Source organism: Mytilus trossulus, chromosome 4, assembly GCF_036588685.1.
Source record: "Mytilus trossulus isolate FHL-02 chromosome 4, PNRI_Mtr1.1.1.hap1, whole genome shotgun sequence".
Classification (NCBI taxonomy): domain Eukaryota; kingdom Metazoa; phylum Mollusca; class Bivalvia; order Mytilida; family Mytilidae; genus Mytilus; species Mytilus trossulus.
The window spans coordinates 35,638,028-35,664,614 of NC_086376.1; the positions used below are offsets into that span (position 1 = coordinate 35,638,028).

A 26,587-nucleotide genomic window follows, 5' to 3' on the forward strand; every position below is an offset into this window, starting at 1 on the left:
ACTTCTTCTGCTTTTAGAAACAAAACTTTCCAACAGAGTTATTTAGAATATATATATACATGATGAATAACCAAAAAAACGGTGTAATTTATTGGGGACTGGGAGTTGCGTGTGAATCCCATATATGATGGGAGTGTCTGTTTCGCCGAACTTATATTTTGGATACTTTGTCCAAGGCCCGGCTGAAACCTGCCTGCTGTGTGTGGCCTTTATCACGGGTGTCATTCGGTTTATCGAGAGAAAAGATCGTGAAAGAATATCTAACGGCGATCAAGTATTGAGAGACGATCGTGAAAGTTCTGGTAACGGATCGTGAAAGACATTTAATCGAGAAGACAAATGAAAGTTCAGTAAATATTCTAATTTAATTAATTACACAGACACATTTACGACAAAATAAAATTGTCTGTCAAAATGGTTCAACATTATGATCAGTATGTCAGAATATCCAGTTTTAAAAAGTACATAGTTATTACAAATCGAGAAAAGGCAGATTGCTTCTTGACATTTCAATGACATAAAACATATAAACAAACACGATTTTTTTCACAAATTCGACTAGATAAACTATGTTGATCAGAATAAGGGCATTTTATTTGAATTAATTAAACGGTTTTCATAGTTAGTTTGTATAAATATAATCTGAAACTTGGTAAATAAAGAACTATCTACACAAAATTGATTTTTTGGATCGTGAAAGATCATGTACCGCATTTTTGAAGATCGTGTAAAGGATCGTGAACGATTTGATGCGACGAAGACGTTCACATTAATCTTCTTCAATTATATGATAATTGATATTTGTTATTGATATTTAAAAAGGCTAGATAGGTCAACATCCTCAATAGGTTTAAGCCAAACAAGTAAAATGTTGAAGAGTAGGAGAGTCCAAAATTCCAAAAAGTTGTACCAAATACGACTAGGGTAATCCTTAGTTTTTCGAAACATTCAAAGTTTTGTAAACAAGAAATTTGTATCAAATGACCATATCATTGATATTCATGTCAACATCGAAGTGTTGAATACCGTGCTGGGCTGATGATACCCTCGGGGACGAAACATCCACCAGAAATGGCATCGACCCAGTGGTGTTAATAGTTATCAAAGGTACTAGGATTATAATTTAGTACGCCAGACGCGCAAATACATAAAAATTATTTTGGGCATTTGTGAACGGTGTTGTTTGTAAAATAGTTGGATGATTGTAGGATGAAGTTTTTTATTGTCATGTGAAGTACTCACTTATCATGAGTTATAGGATACCCATATTTTGTATATTGGATCCTATACTAAATGTCCGTCAGACAGGATTCACCTGACCTTGAATTTGCCTCATTCCATGGATGAAGATTCGTTTTAGTGGTCAAGTCCGTATCGATGATTCGTTAAGCTTTAGGATAACTGCCTGTTTTTATGATTGTAGGGTGTATATTTTCGACTTGTGCAAGGTTTCAACTTACATTGAACTCAATTTACTCATTATCATGCATCATTCGGCAATGTTTGTTTTATGTTGTTTGTCCTTTTGAATATATACATTTTGTACCTGTATGCTATAGCGACAAGGTGTTTCGTGTATGGTGTACATGTTTGTCTGCATGTTTCTTATATGACCATGATGACTTCAATTGTGTTTGATTTTTTGAATGATAGTAACATGTCTATGCCTGGCTGTCGGTTAGGGTTCATACACTTTTGACCTTATGTTCCGAATTAATTGGCCTAGCATAACTTTTACAATTGTCAGTTTCTAAGTCATTGTAAGGATCGGAACACATTTATTTGGTGTACAGGATATTTGTAGAGATCTGTATGGCATGGTTCATCTGACCATGACCTTTGTTATGAAACTTTGACAATCTTAAGCGCATTTGACATTTCTAGTAAAATCCTTGATATTATAGACGTTCAACAAATATACTATCATAAGTAAAGCAAACAAGACATTACAGCATTTGCGCTTTGGTATTCTATAGTATGTCCTATATAGTTAAATCATTCCTTTTCTGCGTTGTTTATAAAGAACTTAAAAAAGTATTGCTGCACAAAATGTTGGTTATCGTTCAATCCAAAATTACACATGAAATGTGCTTTTCTTGCTATGATTTTTTGTTTGATGGATAACAAAACATTTGGTTTAAACGTTGCATATCCATATTATTGGCTAACTAGTGTCGGTCTGACTGAAGTGCACTAGACCGATTCACAGAGCTGAATATTTCACATTTATTTAGACACGTTATTAGTTTTTTTTTTGTTTTTTTTAGCTCACCTGACCCAAAGGGCCAAGTGAGCTTTTCTCATCACTTGGCGTCCGTCGTCGTCGTCCGTCGTCGTTAACTTTTACAAAAATCTTCTCCTCTGAAACCACTGGGCCAAATTAAATTAAACCTGGCCACAATCATCTTTGGGGTATCAAATTTTAAAAATGTGTTTCGTGACCCGGCCAACCAAACAAGATGGCTGCCACAGCTAAAAATAGAACATAGGGGTAAAATGTAGTTTTTGGCTTATAACTCAAAAACCAAAGCATATAGAGCAAATCTGACATGGTGTTAAATTGTTTATTAGGTGAAGAGCTATCTGCCTTGAAATTTTCAGATAGATCGGACAACCTGTTGTTAGGTTGCTGCCCCTGAATTGGTTATTTTAAGGAAATTTTGCCGTTTTTTGTTATTATCTTGAATGTTATTATAGATAGAGATAAACTGTAAACAGCAATAATGTACAGCAAAGTAAGACCTAGAAATAAGTCACATGACCAAAATGGTCAGTTGACCCCCTAAGGAGTAATTGGCCTTTATAGTCAATTTAACAATTTTTATAAAATTTGTAAATTTTTACTATCATTTTCCACTGAAACAACTGGGCCAATTTCATTAAAGATAGAAATAATTGTAAGCAGCAAGAATGTTCAGTAAAGTAAGATGTACAAACACATCACCATCACCAAAACATAATTTTGTCATGAATCCATCTGCGTCCTTTGTGTAATATTCACATAGACCAAGGTGAGCGACACAGGCTCTTTAGAGCCTTTAGTTCTAATTACATTTACACTTAATCAGTTCAACCTATAAAACTTTTTTTGAAAATCTACAAAGAAAAGTAAGAATTTGAGCTTAGAAACAAGAACATCCATTGATTAAATTAAATGATAACATCCTTAATGGTGGATTCTATCATAGAAAAAAAAAAACACTAAATAAAAGGGCAGGATCAATTGCAGTTTTGAAAGGTATTAATTGAGCCACTCTCTTTTATTTTGATGGTATTAATTAAACAAATAAATGGAATGAAATTGCGCCACATTTTCCTGTAAATAATTTTTACCTAAATCATACCTGTACATGTTTTACTTATATTATATCTGTACTATAATTAACCGTTCCACTTAACTCACCAAAAAATAAATGGTTTAGTAATAGAATATTTTTTCACGAGTCAAGATGTTACCATTCAAATAAAAAGAGTCTGATAGAGGAAAACCAGTCATCATTGTTGAAGAACACAAATTCCATCAGGCATTTGTAAAGAAAACTGGAGAAATAAGGTGGAGATGTACAGTTAAGTTGTGTTGCGCTAGGTTATTCACAGATGAATCATGTACAATTATTTTAAATGGAGAATTTTATCATATTCATGAAACAAATGTCCAGAAATTAGAAAGTTAAATTTTGAGAACTGTGTGCAAAAGAAAAGCAACCAATATGTTGTCAGAGCGACTTTTAAACGACCAATCCCAAACCTGGATTAAGGAGGAGGGAAGTCAACTATTTGGTCCGGGACCACAATTGTTGTCCCTTGATTTTTGTTGTTCACGAATATAGTCCCTAGTGTTAACAGTGGGTTACTTGCCAAATTTTTTTATACCCTTTCCAAATTTATTTCTCCATGTTTAATGCCTCAAATTGTAAGTAGGGGGTGAAATTACATTATAAAAAATTTGGGTCCAGAATTTTACAGGAAAGTAGTGATTTGGTCCAGCTGAAAAAGGTTTAAAATTAGCCGTCAAAAGATTTCAAGACACCCTAAACACAAAGCTGTCCATATTTTGAGTTAGAGACGATGAAGTTTTCTATAATTTTGATATAACTTGACCCAAAAGTAGTACAACACACTGTAAAAATTTCATTGAGAAAGCGCAGGTGGGATTTTTTTAATTTTCATTTATGTTCTAAAAGAAATGCACTACAAATTAATTGTGGTCTCATACCATTTAGTTATTAATATAAATAAAATTGGTTATTTTATTGGTGCAAATGATACCTATAGTTTTATTTGTCCCAAACTACAGATGAAAAAAAAGAAAAAGGTTTAATTAGTTTAAAAAAATTAAAACAAAATCACTAATGTAGTCTAAATAAAATGATAGTTTTCCTAGGATATCCAAATAAACAGGAAAAAGAATGAATAACTCATTTATGATTGTTTATAAGTGAAAATACCTCAGTGCTTTTTAAGCTACATAAATATACAATCAATATACACAATGTCATATTGTAATTCTTTATGATGGCTTAGCCATTTTATCAAATTTTGAAGGAAGACTAGTGATTCTGAAGAACTTCTGTCATCTTCAATGTCAATGATGCCCATTCAACAATATCACACACTCAGTATAAGTAATTGGCAAGTATTTATGTTAAATTTGGTTTGCGCTTGGAACTCAATTAACAATTAAAAAGAAAGATATGTAGCATTTATACATTTAGTAATACAATCAATTAAAATTTATCAAAAAAGCCTATAAATGTTTAGAATGTAGTGGAATAGCCTCAAATGAATTAATAACAAGCAAACAAAACACCCCACACATATCTTTAATCTAATAGTATTGAAGTAGGTCAGTGCCCTTTTATATCAATTTTTTTTTTCATTTTCAATAATACAAAAATTTATCATCAAAGAGAGGGGGAGGGACAAAAGTTTCAAAACACCTAATATTTCAAAAAAACAAACAATGCAAAGGACCAATATAATCTTAAAACGACAATTTATCATTATACATGGAATAGCACTATATAAATGACAGTTATTGTGACATTTTAAGTCAATCTCAAATAGTTTTTCAGTAAACACACTCTAAAGCTGATGTTTTATTGCCAGCAGTCATCTATATAATTATTTAAAGCCTTCTTCACTGTTGCTCTAATTCAACTAGGACACCATTACAGTCTTTTGGGTGCAGAAATACTACGGGCTTGCCATGTGCTCCTATTTTAGCTTCATCACTTAACAATCTGATTTTCTTTGCTTTCAAATCCTTCATGGCCTCTTCTATATTGTCAACCTGTAATATAAGAGACATTCAGCGTTATTAGCATATATTGAATTAAGCATCAAATTTAGACCACATTTTAATGGCTGTGTTTCTACTCTTACTTAGAAAAGTAATTTAAAATAAAAGCAACTTATACACAGATTAGGTTACAATTTGACAAACTCAAAACAATATTAGAAAGTTCTTAAAATAATGTACCACCTAAAAGCTTTCGATTGTATAGCAAGGATTTTAGTCTCTTGAGACCCATGTTGTTGCTTAAGTTACAAAATAATATCATTTACAATATTTGGACTTTGTTTGAGACAATCTATTTTTTATCTTACCTCAATACATATGTGATGCATACCACCACTTTTATTCTTGTCCAAAAAGTTCTGAATTGGGCTTTTATCTCCTAATGGATTAAGTAACTAAAAATAATAAACATACAATGAGGACTAATAAGAATATGACCAGGTAAAATATTTGTGTGAAATTTCATCAGTATCAGTATGACTTTTAGCTATTTTAGAATTGACTGCATGGGACGGACTTTTTCACCAACAAACACCCATAGTATTAAATTTTCATAAAACACATAATTCTTATTGAAATAAAAGAAAACAATGAAACCGCCAACAATTGATTTAATTGAGTGCCTCCCACTCCTCCCAACACAATCATTATTAGAACAGCAATTGTATGTTCAGGGGCGGATCCAGCCATTTTAAAAAGGGGGGTTCCTAACCCAGGACAAAGGGGGGGTTCCAACTTCATGTCCCCATTCAAATAGATATAGGTAGATGTGGTGTGAGTGCCAATGAGACAACTCTCCATACAAATAACAATTCAAAAAGTAAACCATTATAGGTTAAAGTAAGGCCTTCAACACGGAGCCTTGGCTCACACCGAACAACAAGCTATAAAGGGCCCCAAAATTACTATTGTAAAACCATTCAAACGGGAAAACCAACGGTCTAATCTATATAAACAAAACGAGAAATGAGAAACACGTATATATTACATAAACAAATGACAACTACTGTACATCAGATTCCTGACTTAGGACAGGTGCAATTATTTGCAGCGGGATTAAATGATTTAATGGATCCAAACCTTCTCCCTTTTTCTGAAACAATAGCATAACATCACAACAAAGAAAAACATACGATAAAATATTAATTGGCAGACTTAACTCAATCAAAAAACGTATGATTAAACAATGAAAGCATTGATCTGCCAAAAAAAGGGGGGTTCCAACCCTCGGAACCCCCCCTCTGGATCCGCAACTAGTGTTGTTTTAAAAACAATATAACTTATTAACAGATGTACAAAGGCTATAAATTATGCACAAATTTACCTAAAATTCATCATATTAAACAAAGTGGATTCTTATAAATCATCATGAAATAGTGTATGAACATTAGCAAAACATGGAACAGTTTTTTTTAATTAAAATTCCTTTGGAATTGGCTAAAGACTAAATGAGTTCTACATATCATTGTTTTGTACCCATTAAATAATTTATATTTCTAGGTTTGATTTAACAATATCACTTCTAAAAAAGGTCATGCAAAAGATTACCTCAATTTTCGTGTCTCCTAGTTCAACAAATACAGTGTATACTCCATGGTCTGGCTGCGGCTATTAAAATTATAGAAATCAATTATTTATAAAAAAAAACAAAAACAAGATGTATATGCAATAATGTCCAGTATCATATTATCAAATTTTGAATTAACATATCATATATATGGCAAAACATATTTCACCAAAGGAATTTGTTCACTTATTAATTAATTCAAATTTAAATTCAAATATTTATGTATTTAGTATCTATATGTTCAATTTTCCCATATAAGACACAAAATGTGCACCATAATTCAGTTACCTTGTTTTGTAACACCATATCTAAATTTTTCTATAGTTTCAAGCTAAAGTAAATATCTTAGTTTTGAATAAGACACTAACCAAATTATTCTTCAATATCATTATTACATGGGGTATAAACATAAATCAACAAGATGACATCTTATATGTTCAGGTATTTCACATCCAATCTCTTATGGTACTGTGGATTCATTATTATTCAATAGATACAAATTTTTGTAATTTTGTGGGTATAGGTGAACCATAAATTTAAATGTTCAAAGTACAAATTTTCTATAAGCTTAGTAAAAGCTTGAAATAAAATTTTGAAGAAAAAAAAGTTTCCTCAATTCAACTTACATGCTTCTCACTGACTTTAGCACCAAGGACATCTCTAAAAAGACTGGTAGCTTTCTCTATGTCTGGTGTTGCCATAGCTACATGATTTATCTTTCCAATGTTCCATTTCTAGGGAGGATAATAAAATATATTCCATTACTTCTTCATTCCTGTTCCTCTATAAATATGCCTTGTTCAAAGCTCTACTGTGATAGTCGAGTTTGGTTTATTTTTTCCCCGTTATTGGTACGATTTCAAACTCCTGTGTTCCAAATTACATGAGAAATACAATAATTGGATATTATATTGTTTAAAACTTTTTAGCATAAGTCAAAACTGCACGCACTTTCTATTTTTAATGAATATTAGATAAACATATGTATATATATCACAATGTCTCAAACTGACCTAAATAAATGAGAATTAATGTAAACATTCCAGTTTCTACACATTTTCAGTGGAGGACCTCTAATAGATTTGTTTTTTATTTGTACTTGCTCATGAACAATCAGGAAACTCATCTATCATTTATATATGTTAATTTTGAAGGACCAGTAGTTTAAGAGCTGAACCAGTAGATGTTTCAGTCCTCTGGTCAGGCTGGCCTAAATAGAAAAAAGGCTTAAAGTTGACCCCTGTATCTAAGTGAAGCAATGGTCAATGAAAGGTAATTTTTTGTCACTATTTGTCTGCAAAATCAAAAAGATTCACATACATTGTACCCCTGAATAGACATTGAGAGATATGTATGACCTACATTTAAACTTAATAGGCACGGAAGGATATGTCTGACTGACATTTTACCATAGAAAACAAAGAGGATACTTTTGTAGATATATAAGAAGATATTGAATGAGTGCCAATGAGACAACTCTCCATCCAAGTCACAATTTGTAAAAGTAAACCATTACAGGTCAAAGTTACTTTTTTTTTTAAATTTGCATGACCTACATTTAACCTTAGAAGACATTGAGGGATATTTTTGACCCAGCTATGGGTTAAATAGCATCACTGCCTTGTGATTGGATTTTTGAATCAAAGGCTATGGAAGTAAATCCAGACAGAAAATCCGGGTAGATGGAACTCGTTAGCAACAGCAATCGTCTAAGGGATGGAATCCCCAACAGAAAAGCCACAGGTCCTCTGCCATTGGCATTGCAGGTCTCAAGCACGGATGAGAAAGGGAGGAGAGTTATGCATAGGGCCAGCACCCCTATCATGTAAAAAAAACTACGCTAAAGAAACCACACTAGTATCGTCCTTATGTGCATCAAAGCACGAAGAGGATTAAGTAAGTATACATCTCACCTAGGTAAACATCGGTGGATATTTGAGACCAACATTTTGCCTAAATATACAGGGTAACAGGGGTTATGTTTCTTAAAAGTCTGTCCTAACCTTACCTTAGTAGACTTTGGTAATGTTCTGTGAATATGTCTGGCTTGTGAATAAGACTGAAAATATAAATTTAGTCATTAAGAAGTAGTTAAATAAATTGCTACAAACATGTAAATCAGCATCATTCAACACTCAATTTTTACATGTATGGATTTTCAACCCTAACAATTTCTCATTAAAAATTCCATGCAAATATTTCAAAAGCTTTATGTTGGTAAAATATTTTTATATTCACAAAGATATAGCACATAATTATTACAGACTAGGGGAATAGCTCTGTTAGCATGGATGGAGGCAATTACATATGGACACATTAAAACACATCAGCTTCCATTTCTACATTTTAATCAGACAAATATATGACGTCACAAGCATAAATACAAGATACTGGCCATAATTCGACCATACATACTGATACATAACTTCAAGGGATAATACGGAAAGCAGTTTTTATAAATTTTCAAGATAATTTACAAACTTAATAAGATATCTTATAAAATAAGAGGCTCTCAAGAGACTGTGTCACTCACCTTGGTGCATATTAATCATTGGACACAGATAAATTTATGACAAAATTGTATTTTGGTGATCGTGATGTGTTTGTAGATCTTACTTTACTGAACATTCTTGTTGCAACAATTATCTTTAACTATAATGAACTTGGCCCAGTAATTACAGTGGAAAATATTTTCAAAAAATTTACAAAAATTTACAATAAATTTACAAAAAAAATACAATAAATTTACAAAAAATTTATGAAAATTGTTAAAAAAAATACTATAAAGGGCAATAACTCCTATAAAATGACAACTTTGGTCATGTTTAAGCTCAGGATTTCTGGATCAGGACCCTCCTTCCCTCCCTCCTTATCTGTAGATCTTGTGATTCAGACGAATCATTTTAATATTTTTTTCTCCAATAAATAAAGGTAACGATAATCTATCTATACTATTAAACGAGAAGACCTCATTTTTGGTGTCGCTTCTCTTCCTTCAACAATAAATCAATCATCATGCCTCTGTGTCCAATAGGTAACATGTATAGTCGCATTTGTCATCTATTCTTCTGATTATTCAGATTGAGTTATTTTGGGAGAAAAACGACAAAAAAGGAGTCCGGATATGATTCCGTCATCAGACTGACTTTTAGTCATAGATAAGACTTCCTGTTTAAAACATTCACAACTACAACCAATCGTATGATAGATAACAAAAATGAAAAATAAATAAGCCAATCAGAGCGTTCTCCATATCATGGTGTTTAGATCGAAAGAACCAGAACTATTATACCTCCTTAGAGAGGACAATTATTTTTTCGCATTTACCTACATGTAAACTACGATGTATACTTCTTTAATATATAGAGGCTCTCTGTATTCTGTCTACTGTTTTTTTTTTTTAAATGTTTATTAAATATTTAAGGGGTCATACCAGTTGCATTTATATTAAAAAAAGTAAAACATGTGACACAAGTACAACAAATCGTACAGCGTTCTCCATATCATGGTGTTTAGATCGCAAAAATACTTCCTTAGAGAGGACAAATATTTTTCGCGTTTATTTACATGTAAACTACGATTATACTACTTTAATATATAGAGACTCTCTGTATTCTCTCAGGGAATTTCTATGTTAGTATAGAAAGTCCCTGATTCTGTTTACTGTTTTCTTTGAAATGTCTACTATTTAAGGGGTCATACCACTTGCATATATATCAAAATAAATAAAACATGCTAAACTTCATCTTAAACTACCTCGACCAAAAACTTTTACCTAACGTGGGACAGACTGACGGACGACCCAACAAAAGAAAACGAACGCATGGATGCACAGACTAGAAAACATAATGCCCATAATTTGGGCATAACAGTTTATTGTTAAAAGAGAATATAGTGATTTGGCAAAAATGAAAGTAAGGTAGAGATTAGAGGGAGGCAGGACCTTTTTCGGGGCATCGGGATCAGGTGTTTTTAAGCTCGGGATTTGGGGATTGATCATTACAAGATTCAGGAATATATTTTTCGATTTCGGGATATTAAATTCTTTAAATTCTGCATCTCGGGATTACATGGTTTTAAGTCCGGGATTTCGGGATCAGGACCCCTCAAATTAGCCTTAGTCGGTATCAGTCATTTATACATGATTCAAATCCTACCATTGGCATGTTAATAGGGCTCTCCAAAAAAAAAGTACTCATGGATTGTCATAGAACATATTTTTTAGACTAATAATTAAGGGTAAATATATAAGCAGTTACATTTATTTCATGTTTGAAACGGTGCAAATTTTTAATTTGATTTGACTTTTACCAAAAGAAGCATTGTTGCAAGAGAAGAAGTGTGGTCGTAGGCCAGAAACACGAACATATAATAACTGAATTTAACAGAAAGGAAACAAATATTGGACTTTGGAAAAAGGGAGATACCTTTTATGTAATTCTCCATACATAATATCTTTTACAAAAAATCATCCTACAACAGTTCACAAGCTGTATATGCCCGCGATTTCGCGGGTGTGTTCTAGTCATGATAATAAAAGGAGACCTTTGACGAATCATGATGAGTATATTTTGACAAATCAAGATAAAATTCATGAAATTATTATGAAATCAAAAATATATTTTTTATCATTAACAAAATTTTTAAACCAGGCATGGGCCTGAAAGTCAACATCAACCAGTTGATGTGTTTCTGTATATAAAAGAAGAAGAAATTATAAAATTTTAACCAATTTGATTGTAGCCAAAAATGACCATTTGACGACTGACAGTAAGGTCACTGCTATCCTCTTATTTTATTAGGCAGAGAGATATAAGGAAAGGGAAGGAAGATTGTTTATTTTATGTAATGATTAAGTAATTTAAAAAAGTATAAGAACTGATCGACATATCAGCCGGTACAACAGGGGACATGACGGGATGGGGAGAGTAAATTATCTAAGAGTGTTTTTTTGCAGAGAGTGCATTAATTTTTTTATGACATTCCGTGACATCTCATTTGAAATTAAGGTCTTTAAATTTATAACATTATGTACCAGTTTTCTTAAACAATTGACAAGCAACTTGGCTCCTAGTGATGACATTTTTGTGTTTTTATATTTTCGTCTGGTTCTTTTAGCAAATTTTGTTACATTTTTGTACCAGTTTGGCTACGCTTCTTTTGCTCAAAGAAATTACTTTTCTCCTGACATACTATGCATCTGTTTGAACTAGTGCTAAACTTGACACTTAAATTCATACAATACTGAATTATGATAATGTTCATGCAGACATTTATTTAGTCGCTATATATTGTAATAGTGATACGTCCCGATCAAGGATTTGGTCCGGTCTATAAAAAAACCCACACAAATCAAGCATACCCATTTTACCGGAAATAAATAAATATGGCAACTTTTAGCCATGCTTTCAAAGTTTCCAAGAATTCTAATTTATCCCAGGTAAATGTATGCCACAGCTTTTATTATATTGAGTGTTAATATCTTAAATTAGTCTTTAGATGATTGAAGGCATTCTCAAATCGACAACCCGTTTAATTTGTTGATGTGTGCCCTTCGTTTTCTGACAGTTTTGACCCTGCAAAAGTCATTGCATAAGATAAATAGAGATGTGATATTTTGATGGTCACCTTATAATTCATAAGGCTGGCTATTTAACCGTCAATATAGGAATGACAACAATATCAATTGTCGGATTAGATCCAGTGGTGGATCCAGAACTTTTCCTAAAGGGGGTGGGGGGTGGGGTGGGGGTGGGGCTGATACAATGTAACTGATCTAAAAGTGAGGGGGGCCTGCCCGCTCCAGTCATGTTTCAATGATTCCCTATATAATCAACCAAATTTTACACATGAAAAAGGGGGGGCCTCCCCCCCCTCAATCTGCCTATGAGATCTTGCAATTTGTAGATGTATGCACTGACTTGACGAATTGACTCTAATCATGCACAGGCAGTGGCATAAATGCGGGGCCCAATGACTGCTTTAGAGTGGGCCGTTCGGGTCATGCTTCAGTGATTCCCTACATGGGACAATATCTCTAATGCACCTTGGTGATCCGGGCTCCTAATGCTCCGTGCTCCTTACATACATTTTCTAGTGAAAAGACAGATGTATGTTTACCTGATACAATCAGATAACACACTTGACCTAACATTATATAAATAACACATAGCTGAGAGGGTGATAGAGCAGATTGGTACCCCGAGAAAACATTGTCAACCGCGGCGAAGCCAAGGTTGACAATGCCTTTTCGAGGGGTTCCAAACTGGTCTATCACCCTCTCAACTATGTGTTATTTAATTTATTATACTGAATGTTCTGTTATTACTTTCGATTTTTTTAAATTCAAAGTAATAAACTGTGACATCTTGTACATAACCATCCGTATTAAATAAAGCAAACACTTGATCAAACGTCTCTGTGAAGGGTAATAGAGTATTTGCCATAGGATAGAGTCGTATTTAATAAAGCGCACACTTGATCAAGCGTCTCTGTGAAGGGTGATAGAGTATTTGTCATAGGATAGAGTCGTATAATATTTAATCAAGCGCACACTTGATCAAGCGTCTCCATGAAGGGTAATAGAGTAAATTGACACCCTCGTATTAGCCAATCAAAGTCTGGCATTTTGACATGAAGTATAATAAATTAAAATGTTACAGTCACTGTGTATTCATGTCCATTAATAATGACTGCATGATCTCCAAAAACTCCTGAACAATAACTTCTTGTACTTTTTTCCTTAATATTTAAGACTTTATTTCTCATTACAAACCGATTGTTCTGCTTGTGAAGATTACAAAAGACTTGTCAGCAAGTCCATATAGCGTCAGGGTAATGTGACATTACTTCCATCAAACTGTTACCTTGTTAACTAGCAGGCTTCAAAAGGGTGTTAGTCTAGTACAAAGCAAGGTTAATATACACATAACATTAACATGTTCTCTGCCTGAGAATGTTATTAATTTGCCACTGGACATTAAGCAGCCATTCTACATCATCCTCTAATATAGTGAAGCTATGCCAATTAAGGAACAGATAATTACATAATTTCATTATGAACCTAAGACAGACATATTAATGGGAGAGCGTCATATTAGACACCAATATATAATGTTTTATTAAATATCTAAGATTATTTTGTTATTTTTTACTAGGTTGTAAGATGTTGTATGTGTAAACATAATATATATAAAGAAAGAAGATTACACACAGTATCTTTCCAAAGTGCACAGTTATATGCACAACATTTACCTTCTTCATATACACAGAATGGAAAACATGATATTAGGTTCTCACAGGTAAATACATTGTACACATGTTAATATTAAAAGTAACGCATAGAAAAAAATTAGAGTTTCGCTACATTTTACAAGCATGAATTAAGGATGGTTTAGTTTTGAAAAGTCACACAGTCTTAGAATTTGCTGTTCCTTGTGTCAAGTATAAAGTTTATTTTGGCCAATTATTTTGTAAAAGAAATTTGTTCAGATGCTTAATATTTATTTTGTACTGCCTTTACAAAAAATATGGTAGGCAGCTTATTTAAAATAAAAAATCAGCACTTCTCTTAACACAGAAATTGAAATAGAAAAATAGTTGTCTATGGCAAGGACTTATATACTTATATACGTCCCTGTCTATGGTAATCATTGTTACAAAAATTTTGTTTGTTTCAATAAGTCAACAAGTATAATGACCAATGTCTCACAGATTGTATTCAAATTTTTCATATTTTTGAGAAGACATAGCAAAAATATGTTTTAAAATATCCACTTAATGTTTGAGTGTTTCAAATGTCAGATTCAAGTTCTGTCATTTTTGAAATATATTTTATTATTTTATTTTATTTTTTTGCAGATCAGATATAATTCTGGAGGTGGGAAAAACTTTTTTCAGAATATTTTTGAAAACATTAAAAAGGACTTTGAAAAGAACAAAGAAATGAAAGTAGGTTTCAAACAATATTGTGGATTTATATCATTGTATTACAATAAGATATCTGTTTAAATCAGTATAATATCAAGCTTGAACCATTATATATTTGATAATTTTTGCAAGTTAAAATACATATAACAAGTAAATTATAAAGTTATTTATACAATGTATATAGTAAAAATAATATGAATATTGCAGGAGAATGGTATAAAAGAATAAAATTTTCATATCTATTGGCCATGTTGGCATTTTATCTGAATAAACAAATATATATCAAGATACTTTTAGAAATAGGCATTTTATTTGCTTAAAGAAAGTTCTTGAACTTTCAATCCCAAGATGAACTCAAATTGTTGGAAAGCTATTTATATTGATATTGGTTCATCTTATTTTATAGGAAAACCTGAAGAAATTTAGGGAGGAAAGAGAGAAACTAGAACAGTCAGATGCACTGAAACAAGCAAGAAAAAAATTTGTATGTATTGAAAAATGTTTTGACTTTGAGTACAGTTATTTTATTATATGACCAGGAAAAAAATATTTGTGTTGTATAATGGTATGATGTCGTCTGTGTTGTCCGAAGACACATTTGGTGTCCAGACAATAACTTTCATTTACATTAATGAATCTCTTTGAAATTAAATAAGAAAGGTAAATACCTCAAAAGAAAGGTTGGGATTGATTTTGAGGATGATTGTCCAAACCGTTAAGGAATAAGGGGCCCAAAATAAGCATTTTTCTACTTTCAGGATATAAACTTGTGAATAATTATTTCAATTGCTCTTAAATTGTTTTACAATGTTTAATACCACAAATAGAAATTTGGTATTCATTTTGGGGGTTATCGTGCCAACTGTTTAGGAATTAAGGGCAAAAAAAAAGAATCATTTTTTGTAGTTTATGTACTATAGCTTACGTGTGTGTATGGTTCTCTCTGACATTGTACCACAAAGTTCCATATCACAAAAAGAAGGCTATGATTGAGTTTTGGGGTTATTGTTCCATTTATTCAGGAATACGAGGCCATAAAAGGGTAAAAAAACAAGCATTTTTCTAGTTTCCAGACAATAACTTTTTATACGATCGCAAAACTTGAAAATATTTTGATGTATAATGGTATGACGTTGGTGTCGTTTTCGCACTATAACTTTAGTATAAGTAAATAGAAATCTATAAAATTTAAATACAAGGTTTATGACCATAAAAGGAAGGTTGGGATTGATTTTGGGAGTTTTGGTCCCAATAGTTTAGGAATTAGGGGCCAAAAAGGGCCCAAATAGGCATTTTTCTTGGTTTTCGTTCAAAAACTTTCGTATAAGTAAACAGAAATCTATGAAATTTTAATATAGGGTTAATGACTACAAAAGGAAGATTGTGATTGATTTTGGGAGATTTGGTCCAAACAGTTTAGGAATTGGGGACCAAAAGGATTATGTGTCATCTAACCTTGACCTCATTTTCATGGTTCAGTGGTCAAAGTTAAGTTTTTGAGTGTTGGTCTTTTTTTTATTACTACATATGTATATGCAATAAGTAAACTACATTGGTGTATGGAAATATTTTATGATCCATATGTTAGTCTCTCAGATTGAATTTGACCTTGACATCATTTTCATGGTTCATTGCTCAGTGTTAAGTTTTTGTGTTTTGGTCCAGGTTTTCTTGTGGTTCTGTCATCATCACTCTTTATATTATATTTTTGTGTTTTGGTCCAGGTTTTCTTGTGGTTCTGTCATCATCACTCTTTATATTATATTATTTGTATTAAAGGAAAATATAGAGAAAGAAACATCTGGTCTAAAAGAGAGCTTGAAAGGAGTTAGAGAAAAGGTGTCAGAGGTAAGACAAATACATGGAATGACATTTTCAAAAACATCAGTCATATGATGTTTCAAATATTAACAAAAAAGATAAATATGTTATATCGTCGCTGTTATGCAAAAACCTCGTATCTAAGGTTTTCATAATTTTACACCAGGCAATAAAAACTGATTTTTTTTTATCGATTATTTAGAATTAAATATTTATGTTCCAATGTATGCAAAAATATCTGATCTTCTAACCAATCAATTACCAAGGCGAGCAAAAATTTCTGCACCTATATTGTATTTTCAAAGCTTTTCATTATTTCTAAGCTATACATAATATATTAGACAAAAAATTGACAAAACTGTACCTGTTATAATCTCAGCTGCTAGTGCCATCTTTTTTTTCTTTTGAGATATGATATTTTCGCACAACAAAATGTCTCACCAATCCGACTACACTTTTTTCGTCACTTGTCAGAATTCGGGTTAATGATTGGTTAGAAGATCAGATATTTTCGCATTCAGTGGAACATACATATTTAATTCTTAATAATCGATAAAAAGATTTCCGCAAAAAATTGAGATACGAGGTTTTTGCATAACAGCGACGATATGTACTTAAAAGGGTCAGTTTTACAGTATTTAATGAAACCTCACATCAGAAATTAAACAATTTCATACCACAAGATCTATGAATATTAGAAAATTTTAGCAGTTAAATTAAGTACATTCATTTAAATAATGAATTTAAATTTCAATCAAATTTGTGTTTTGCCTTCAACCAAATAGACCATTTTTGATATACCTCAAAATGTGATCACTGATATCTGTTTATGTTTGATTTAGACATTTGAAGAAGTGCAGAAATCCGATATTGGTAAGAAGGCAGGGGAGATTACTGAAGAATTAGGCAAGACTGCTGGTAAAGCTGCAGAGAAAATATCACAATCTACACAACATATATCTAAAACAGCATCATATAAAACTATATCACAGGTTTGTCATGTTTGTAAAAAATCTTGTCTGACAGTTTTGAAGTTTTATCTGTTAATAATATGATAGTGTGAATATTGTTTCTGTTTATATGTACAAATGTATAATGATTAATTTGAAGCAGAGCTATTGGTCTCTTTAGGAATACTGTTTCAAAAGCAGTAGATTTCAAACTTTAATCATTTAGATGGTCCATTCAATTTAGGAATAGAACACAACAATTCTTTTTTCATACAAAATCAGTGTTCATGGTTCATTTATTTCTTTTTTCTTTTTAGCTAAAATGATATTAAGATAGGAGTCAATTTTGCCAAAAAAGTGAAATGGGACTGGAGAATACATTTGTTCAATCTTATTTGCTCTGTTTTATCAGCTATTGTTAAGTTATTACGAGGTTACAAAGAACATTTATTGTATGATGGATATGTAAAATAGCAGCTATGCAATTCAAATTCTAAAGTATAAATGTATGTTTCAACATTAGAACATTTGAAAATAACTTCAGATTATACTGGTACTGTAAATTCAGAAAATATTGCGTGCATTTATTATTATTGCGATTTTGTCATTTTAGACTTAAATGCGATTTTATTTTTTACAAATTTGAGAAAAATCCTGTTAAATTCATATAAAATATTTGAAAATGCAAGTTTAAATGAATGAGTTTACAACTCAGTCACATTTTTTGGCAATAATAAAAACCTCGCATTAATTTCTGAATTTACAGTATTTTAAATTTTTTTTAAATGTTGTCTGAACACTCAGAGTTTAAAATAATATCAGTTAGTTATCCAACAGTGTGAATTTAGGTTCTGTTTACATGTAATGGTTAAGATGAAAGTGGACGATTGGTCTTTTAGGAAAATTGTTAATAAGAGCAGCAGATTTCAAACTTAGTACATGTAATAATAATTTCTTTGTAACAGGGTGTTAAAGCTGTAAAAGATGAATTTGATGAAACCACTTTATCAGGAGCAACACATTATAAACCACCAGGTTAGTGTAAATAATTTGTTTCCAGTTATTGCAGACCTGCCAACTTTTGAAAATCTCTATGGGGGATTTAGCGCGCGACAAGATTTTTAAGGGTTACAATTTAAGCGACTTTTCTGTGAGCATTGTTTTTTACTCCTAAAATAGTTTAAGTTCTCTTCTTTTTTCTTTTGGTATACTAATGATGAGCTTGTAGGCTTTTATTTGCATGATTCTTGTACTATTAAATTATAAAATTGACAAAATAACTGAGGAATAGAGAAAATGGCATTAAAAATAAAGGATTCAAAGTAGAGACCACCCTTTCCCCCCTCCAAAGACCTTCTCATCTATGAACCTTGACTCAAAACACCTAAAACTACATGTCCTAAAGTAAGAAGGATGAAGACAGATTTTGATTTAGTCTTACTTATGGGCTTATCAGTATCAATGAGAAAATGGATAAAATTTGAGTTATCTTTCTTTGTATTCAGAGGTGCTCTTATCGGCGGAGGCTTATACAGTAACACAGTAGAAGTGTATACAAAATGGCGTCGATTTTAAATCAACAGACACACGATGTCTGGTTTCAAAAATTAAACAAATTTCAAGATAAACGATGTTTTCTTGAGAGTTCTTTACAGTTCTCATCTTTCAATTAATTATGATTTTGCTGTGGAACTACGGCAAATGTTGCAAATTGTGCTTGAATGATGAATTGATTAAAATTGAAAGGCTGTTTGACCAAATTTGTGTATACAAATTAATGTTGAGGACTGTTACGACCCATTAGGTAATCTGATTACATACAACCACTAATTATGACACCTGTTGTGACTGTTAGCGAAGTGTCATTAACTTGTCATAATATGTCCCCAGGTAAAATGATTGATTTTTTAAAATTGATCAGAAAAACTTCAAAATCGGTAAACAATAATTTTTTCGGGTATATTTGTTGAAAATCGGGATTCTGACTAATTTTACAATCCCGATATCGGGATTCGGGTTGAGGGGTAAAAATCGGGATGATACCGCGAAAATCGAGATAGTTGGCAGGTCTGTTATTGTGGAGTTTCATTAAACTAACACTGGGGTATTTGACACAAGTTATATATTCCCATCCTATGAGGCTATGTGGAGGACCATTATGATTTCTGGTTTCTGTGTGTCTGTTTGTGTGTCCCTATATTAGGTGTCCCTATATTAGGTTAAAAGTTTCGGTCAAGGTAGTGAAGTTATAGTCACATCAACTTGAAACTTAGTTCACTTGACCAATATGATTTGAACTTTCTAAGTTTTATACTAAATTACAGTTATGACCCCAATTTCATGGTCCATTCAACATGGAAAAGTGATAGTGTGAAACCATGTCATTCTCAGGTTTAAGTTTTATGCTTTAGGATGTTAAGTCAGATCAGTTGAAAAATTAGACATGTTCATTATGAATTAAGCTTTTAAAACTTGATGTCAATTTAAAGTAAGCTGAAGATCTTGTGAATATAAGCAACATTTCAACAGGGTTTTCCATTTATTGTTGCATTGAAACCAGCAGTCAACCGTATGCTACTCTAGATGTTTCTATAAGTTACTTAAGAAAACTACTTATAAACAACAAAATAAAATTTTAGTTTGTTTCATACCCTACAAGTAGAAATTTTTTAAAGTGTCTATTTCCAATATATGACTCTTAAAGTCAAAAGGAAATGTTTCCAAATTGTAGGAGAAATTATAATTTTAATATATGCATAAAGCAGTAGCTATATTATATATAGAAATATTCTTTTTATTGACAGCGTGCTTTCAAGACATGGAAGAGTTTTGTACCTCCTAGAAAGATAATGAAAGTTTTATCAAACTACACTGAACGGAAATTTGATTTTATGATCTAAAAGTTCTTTTGTCAAGCCGGCGAATTTTGTCGCAAAAAGCTCGACACAGGGATAGCGATCTGGCGGTGGCGGCGTTAGCTAACTTCTTAAAAGCTTAAAGAAGGCGAAACATTTCAGCGTGTGCACTCTTGTTGTTTAGATTCACTGACATCACATTTTTGCTTAAATGTATTATATAGCACTAAGCTATGCTATTATTGGTAACACTTAACTATGGTATTATTGTTTTTTCCAGCTAAGTTGCGGATGAGATCAGAGTTTGCCATGTCATCAAGAGACGACAGACATGTAGATGCTGATGAGTAAGTAGATATAAGATCTGATATGAGTGCCAATGAGACCACTATCTATCCAAGTCACAATTTGTAAAAGTAAACTATTATGGCTCAAAGGGTTTTCAACACTGAGCCTTGTCTCACACCAAATGGCAAGCTATAAAAGACCCACAAAAAACTGGAAAACCAACAGTCTAATCTATATAAAAAAACAAGAAACAAGAAACACTTATCAACCAGGAGAAAGACTTATTTTCACTATAGCATCAATTGTTTTGATTACACTGTGTGTAAGGTAACAAGTACCAATTTTAGTTGATGTAATTACCATGATCAGAACAGGCATGGATCTAGGATTTGAAGTTAGAGGGTGCTTCACCCTTTCAACATTTTTGGGGCAGGAGAGAGAGATTTCTTTACCAGAATTTTAAGGGGTCACACTTTGGGCAATATAATTTATTTCATTTTTCGATATTTTTAGTTATAAAGGAACTTAATTTTGGCAATTGGCATTAGAATTACAACATCAAAGGCTGTACTGTTGAGAGAATGACATTTTCTCCATAGATTAGCTGTGTTTGGGAAACAGTTGGAAAATGGATTTTACAGCATTTTTTAGGCTCATGTTCTTGAAATAACCCATCAACTTTTGATACATTTACATATGAATATCCAAAAAAAAAAATCCAGAAATATCTTAAAAATAATGCAGACCAGAACAGAAAAATAAAGTAGTTTCACCTTTGAGACATTTCATCAATTCATTCCTACCTGAATTGTCCCTCACGAGTTCAAGGTAAACAAAGTGAGGTGAGTAATGGAATCTTTTTGTAATCTTTTGTGTTTTTGTCATTATTTACTGCTGAATGCTAGAAAATAAACCCTAACTGTGGCCACCATTTATTATAATTTCAGTGAGTCAACTGGTGTGGTTCTCCATAAAGATTCTAAATGGTATCAAAGTTGGGAGAATTTTAAAGATAATAATGCTTATATGAATAGTATGTATTGAAAATTGTTGAAACAGTTAAACAGACTAAATTTATTCTCAATCTGTGTCAGAAAACTGTAAAGTGTCATATATTTTTAATTACAATTCAAATTCAGACCTGTATCAAGTGCAAATATTGTGTCAATTTTGGCCTCAACTGTTCAGGATTGGACCTCTGTGGTGGTATCCATTTGCGCTGGGTGAAGCAGATAATTCAAATATATTTCAACCAGACTCCATCTCCTTCCTGTTTAAAGATATTTATATGTATTTTTTATGCCTTACCTAGTGGAATTATGTATTGGTCTTTGCGTCCATTACGTTTGTCCGCCTGTCCCACTTCAGGTTAAAACTTTTGGTTAAAGTTTTAGGTAAATGTAGTTTTTTATGAAGTTGAAGTCCAATCAACTTGAATCGTAGTACACATGTTCCCTATGATATGATCTTTCTAATTTTTAATGCCAAATAAATCCAATTTTACAGTCCATGGAATATAAAAATTGATAATTGTGGCATCCATGTACTATGGACACATTCTTATTTTAATATATGTTTTTAAAAAAAAAGTTTTGTCACAATTTTTAGAAGAACCATAGAACCAAAATAGTTATATTTGCTCATAAGTGTTTGAGATATATTCAACATGTATTAATTTTATAATGTATTAAACTGTTTTTCTTTTCTTTTCACAGAGGTGTTTGATTTAAAGATGAAATATGATGAAAGTGATCATTTATTAGTCAGAGGAACAAGATTTTTTACAGATAAAATGGGTCAATTATTTGGTAAGTTTTAGTTTATTGAAATAGCTAGAAATCCACCTATAACCCGAAATATGTACTCATATATACTTTTCAATAGCATATATGCAGAAAACTTGTTTTTTTTGTGTATTGTCCTTTTAACGCTATGTCAGCATATTGTTCTAGAAACCAAAATATAACAGGGTATATAGCAGGTCATTGTCACCTGGCCACCACCTAAATGTTGCTCTCCCATTTGTCAGCAGGTCATTGTCACCTGGCCACCACCTAAATGTTGCTCTCCCATTTGTCAGCAGGTCATTGTCACCTGGCCACCACCTAAATGTTGCTCTCCCATTTGTCAGGTTAAATGTCAGAGTGAAGTTACATTACATGTGCACCTTACAGATGTTGTCAACCAGTAATTTGATTTATCTTTTTTGTTGTTGTTCTAGGTGGTGTATTTAGTAAAACAGAACTGTCTGATGTATTAACAGAAATTTGTAAAGTTGAACAAGATTTTGATAAAGAAAGATTTTTAAAAATGTGTGAAAAAGAAATAATTCCTAATATTTTAGAGGTAAGTTTGAATTAAGGAGATTTATTGTAAACATCTCTGACACAGACTTACAGCAACAGAAGTCAACAAAAGTGAACTTTTATATGGGTCATCCTACTGTCCTAAATGATGGACAAGGTATGACTAACTCTTAAAACTTTCTATGAGTACTGTATAGTTGTGACATCTTTTGAATTATCAATAGACAAAAAAATACAAGAAATACATACAATAAAAGTCAGCCAAGAAAAAGCACTTTATTCCATTGATATTTAAGACACACTAAGGAAATAAATGTGTTTAATGCAACAGATTACCCACAAAATGATGAGAGTTAGCTCAAAGCACTCTAATTTTGTTGTTACTAAATCAATACTGTATTATTATTTTTTTGGCTGAAGAACAATGTAACTTGCCTTGGTATTGATAATTCTAAGTTCTAATAATATCCTGTTCATTGTAGGCAATTGTCAGAGGTGACTTAACAATATTAAAAGATTGGTGCTATGAAGCAGTAAGTATGCTGGTATTTTATTATAAGCTACAGTATGTTATAACATTAAATGATCTATTTTCTTTTCATTAAATAGTTGATATCACTTTTGTTTACCCTTCTAAAATGCATTCCATTACCACCTGAAAATTTTAGCTAGAACTATTTTTTACCTATTTTTGATTATTTCTTTTCATATTAATTGACCGACAAGCAACCCCTTTCAAGATCTTCTCTGTATAAACTTTAGAATGGAAATGGGGAATATGTCAAAGAGTCAATAACCCGACCAAAGAGCAGACAACAGCAGAAGATCACCAGTAGGCACCAACCCAGAAAGAAAATCCAGCACCCAGAGGTGGTCCTCAGCTGGCCCCATAATAAAATTGTATACTAGTTCAAAACAAAATTGACATTTATTTCTTTTCACATTAATTGAGCGACTAGTATACAATTTTATTATGGGGCCAGCTGAGGACCACCTCTGGGTGCTGGATTTTCTTTCTGGGTTGGTGCCTACTGCTGACCTTCTGCTGTTGTCTGCTCTTTGGTCGGGTTGTTGTCTCTTTGACATATTCCCCATTTCCATTCTAAAGTTTATACAGAGAAGATCTTGAACACCAAACTCCTAAACATAAAAATGAACTAAATTTAAAGAACATACAAGACTAACAAAGGCCAGAGGCTCTGGACTTGGGACAGACACAAAACAGTGGCAGGGTTAAACATGTTTTGTAAGATCTCGAACCTCCTTAACTGAAAAAGTCCATTACTGTTTGTCATCAAGTTAAAGGTCATTTGCATATGTTCAAGAAACAATTTAGTTTAGTAATTTATAATGTGTTTAAGTATGTAGATGTAGAGAGATTTGAGAAAGTGATATCCATGTAAAAAGTTGAAGTTAGCTTCTTTGATATGAAAAGGTAATGAAAGGAATGTGTTTGTAATATTTATAAATTTAACCCTGCTTTTTTTTTCAGCCATTCAATGCATTAGCAGCACCAATTAAAGAAGTAAAGAAAGCTAAATATGTAATGTGTTCTAGAGTATTAGATATAAATAACCTTGATGTAAGTAGCCCTCATCAGTACACTAATTTTAGATTGTCTGCCTTTGCAGGAAATGAAGCATTTTCTGTATTTTATTAAGCATCACATTAGAAAGTATTAGACAGACCTAAGTGATATACAATTATTGATAAGAACGACAGGACCTTTTTTGGGACGTCAGGATCGAATGTTTTTAAGCTCAGGATTTCGGGATTGACCATTGACAAAAAGAAAATGGCACTTTATGTTTTGTATTGAAATATATGCCTGTTCTAGAGAAAAATATGTGAAATCTTTGGCAGCATTTGAATTTTAAAATGACAGTAGATGGTGGAGAAATTCTGAAAATTTTCAGTCATGCTTTATGATAAACAAACGTGTTGTTGTTTTGGGGCCTGAAAGCAAATTCAGAGACATACAAAAAAGATTTCATAGCAAGCAAGGAAAGAATATCAAGGGTTGCATTCAAACAAATTTAGTTACAAGTAAAGAAAAGTCAGTTGTAGTATGTCTTCTATAAATTATTGATATACATCTAAAAGAAGCTGAGAGAAAAAGCAATTGTTATGCTAGAATAAAGAGATATTGATCCTTATATAATCTAAAGTTTGTTTTGTAGTTAGCTGCTGGAAAGATGATGGAACAAGGACCAGTATTAGTTATAATGTTTCAATCACAACAGATTATAGTAGTTAAAGATCAGAAAGGCAATGTTGTTGAAGGGGATCCAGTAAGTACATTTGTGATTCTACAACCAGACAGAAAAACACCAAAATTTTACCATACTTCAGACCTGAAACTGCCTTCATATCCCGAAAATGACAGAAATCTTGCCTGCCCTTCATAAAACAGTACGCTGTCAGAGTACTTAATTTTAGCTCGAAACATCAAATTCAGTATTATGATTGGTTTACATCTGAGTCCAAGGATAAATATGGTATTGAAATATTATTAAGCATTTACATAATTGAATTGAAAATTGTGTGAAGGATACTGGTATAAGCAGGAACTCACTGTTGACCTGTAGAATAAATAATTGGTATAACATAATATTTAGTGAAGTTGAACAGACATAGGGACAAATATAAATCGTTTCCTGTAGATTTAAGAGAAAACAAAACTGGCTTAGGGTTAAAACATAACAAAATAAAACTTGATTTGATAATTAGATCCTAGTTTTTATAAACTGGAGATAGAAGGTACTTTCTTCATAAAATACAAACATGTTTTTAAGTTGTACAACAAACAATTGTTTAATTTAAATTTTGTTCTCTTCTATTTATACACATTACAGTAGATATGAGATGAAATATTAACACGACTCTGCTGCTGCAATTTTCAACATCTTTATGGCACTTAATAGATTGGTTGATCGTTCAAGACTTTATTATTACAGTTATTCTTAAGTTAATTGAACTTTGAAGTTAAGGTCAAGTCCAAGTGACATAAACTTCAACGTGTTGAAGGCGGTCACTAAAAAGTAGAACTAGAAGTAATAAAACTTGTAATATGAAATTCGTAGAACTTGATAAACTTGATGATGTATTAATTTTCCTTTACAATTCTTTTTTCAGGACAAAATAATGAGAGTAACCTATGTTTGGGCTTTATGTAGAGATCAAGAAGAATTCAATCCAAGAGCAGCATGGAAACTATTAGACATTTCTGCCGTAACTGGTTCACAATTTTTATAGCATTGATTCAATCTAGGAATTATTTTATAGTCTGTGCTGTGATAACTAAAACAATAATGATGTATTTATGTATGTACTATTATATGAAATATAGAAATGCAACAAATAAAATTAATATGATTGACCAAGTTTGTATCCACTAAATTTTGTGAGTGTATCATAGTAACAGTTTGAAAACAATTCACATGGAGAAGATATCAGTTCATACTATGTACTTTTGTAAGGAAAATGTATTTTTTGTTCATTGTTTGAAAAATAATCATGAGAAGTTTTATATAAGTACATGAAAGCTAAATGCTTTAATGATGTGTGCT

General features: G+C 32.0%; 2 protein-coding genes across 2 annotated transcripts; one reads left to right on the plus strand and one right to left on the minus strand.

Moving 5' to 3' along the window:
* Positions 1–4,414: 4,414 nt before the first annotated feature.
* Positions 4,415–12,046, minus strand: LOC134715202 (methylmalonyl-CoA epimerase, mitochondrial-like). Its single transcript, XM_063577232.1, has 6 exons — positions 11,905–12,046; positions 8,878–8,928; positions 7,496–7,603; positions 6,851–6,910; positions 5,611–5,697; positions 4,415–5,293 (listed from the first exon to the last, which is right to left on the minus strand). The coding sequence occupies exons 1-6, from the start codon at positions 11,950–11,952 to the stop codon at positions 5,141–5,143; spliced, it is 507 nt and encodes a 168-aa protein (XP_063433302.1). The 5' UTR covers positions 11,953–12,046; the 3' UTR covers positions 4,415–5,140.
* A 7-nt stretch (positions 12,047–12,053) lies between these two features.
* Positions 12,054–26,401, plus strand: LOC134715201 (mitochondrial import inner membrane translocase subunit TIM44-like). The gene is made up of 15 exons (XM_063577231.1): positions 12,054–12,309; positions 14,027–14,170; positions 14,730–14,819; positions 15,205–15,282; positions 16,578–16,646; positions 17,462–17,611; positions 18,535–18,604; positions 20,705–20,771; positions 21,660–21,745; positions 22,428–22,520; positions 22,934–23,058; positions 23,501–23,551; positions 24,511–24,600; positions 25,199–25,309; positions 26,154–26,401. Exons 1-15 carry the CDS (start codon positions 12,256–12,258, stop codon positions 26,271–26,273), a joined length of 1,398 nt encoding a protein of 465 aa, XP_063433301.1. The 5' UTR covers positions 12,054–12,255; the 3' UTR covers positions 26,274–26,401.
* The last annotated feature ends 186 nt before the right edge of the window (positions 26,402–26,587 follow it).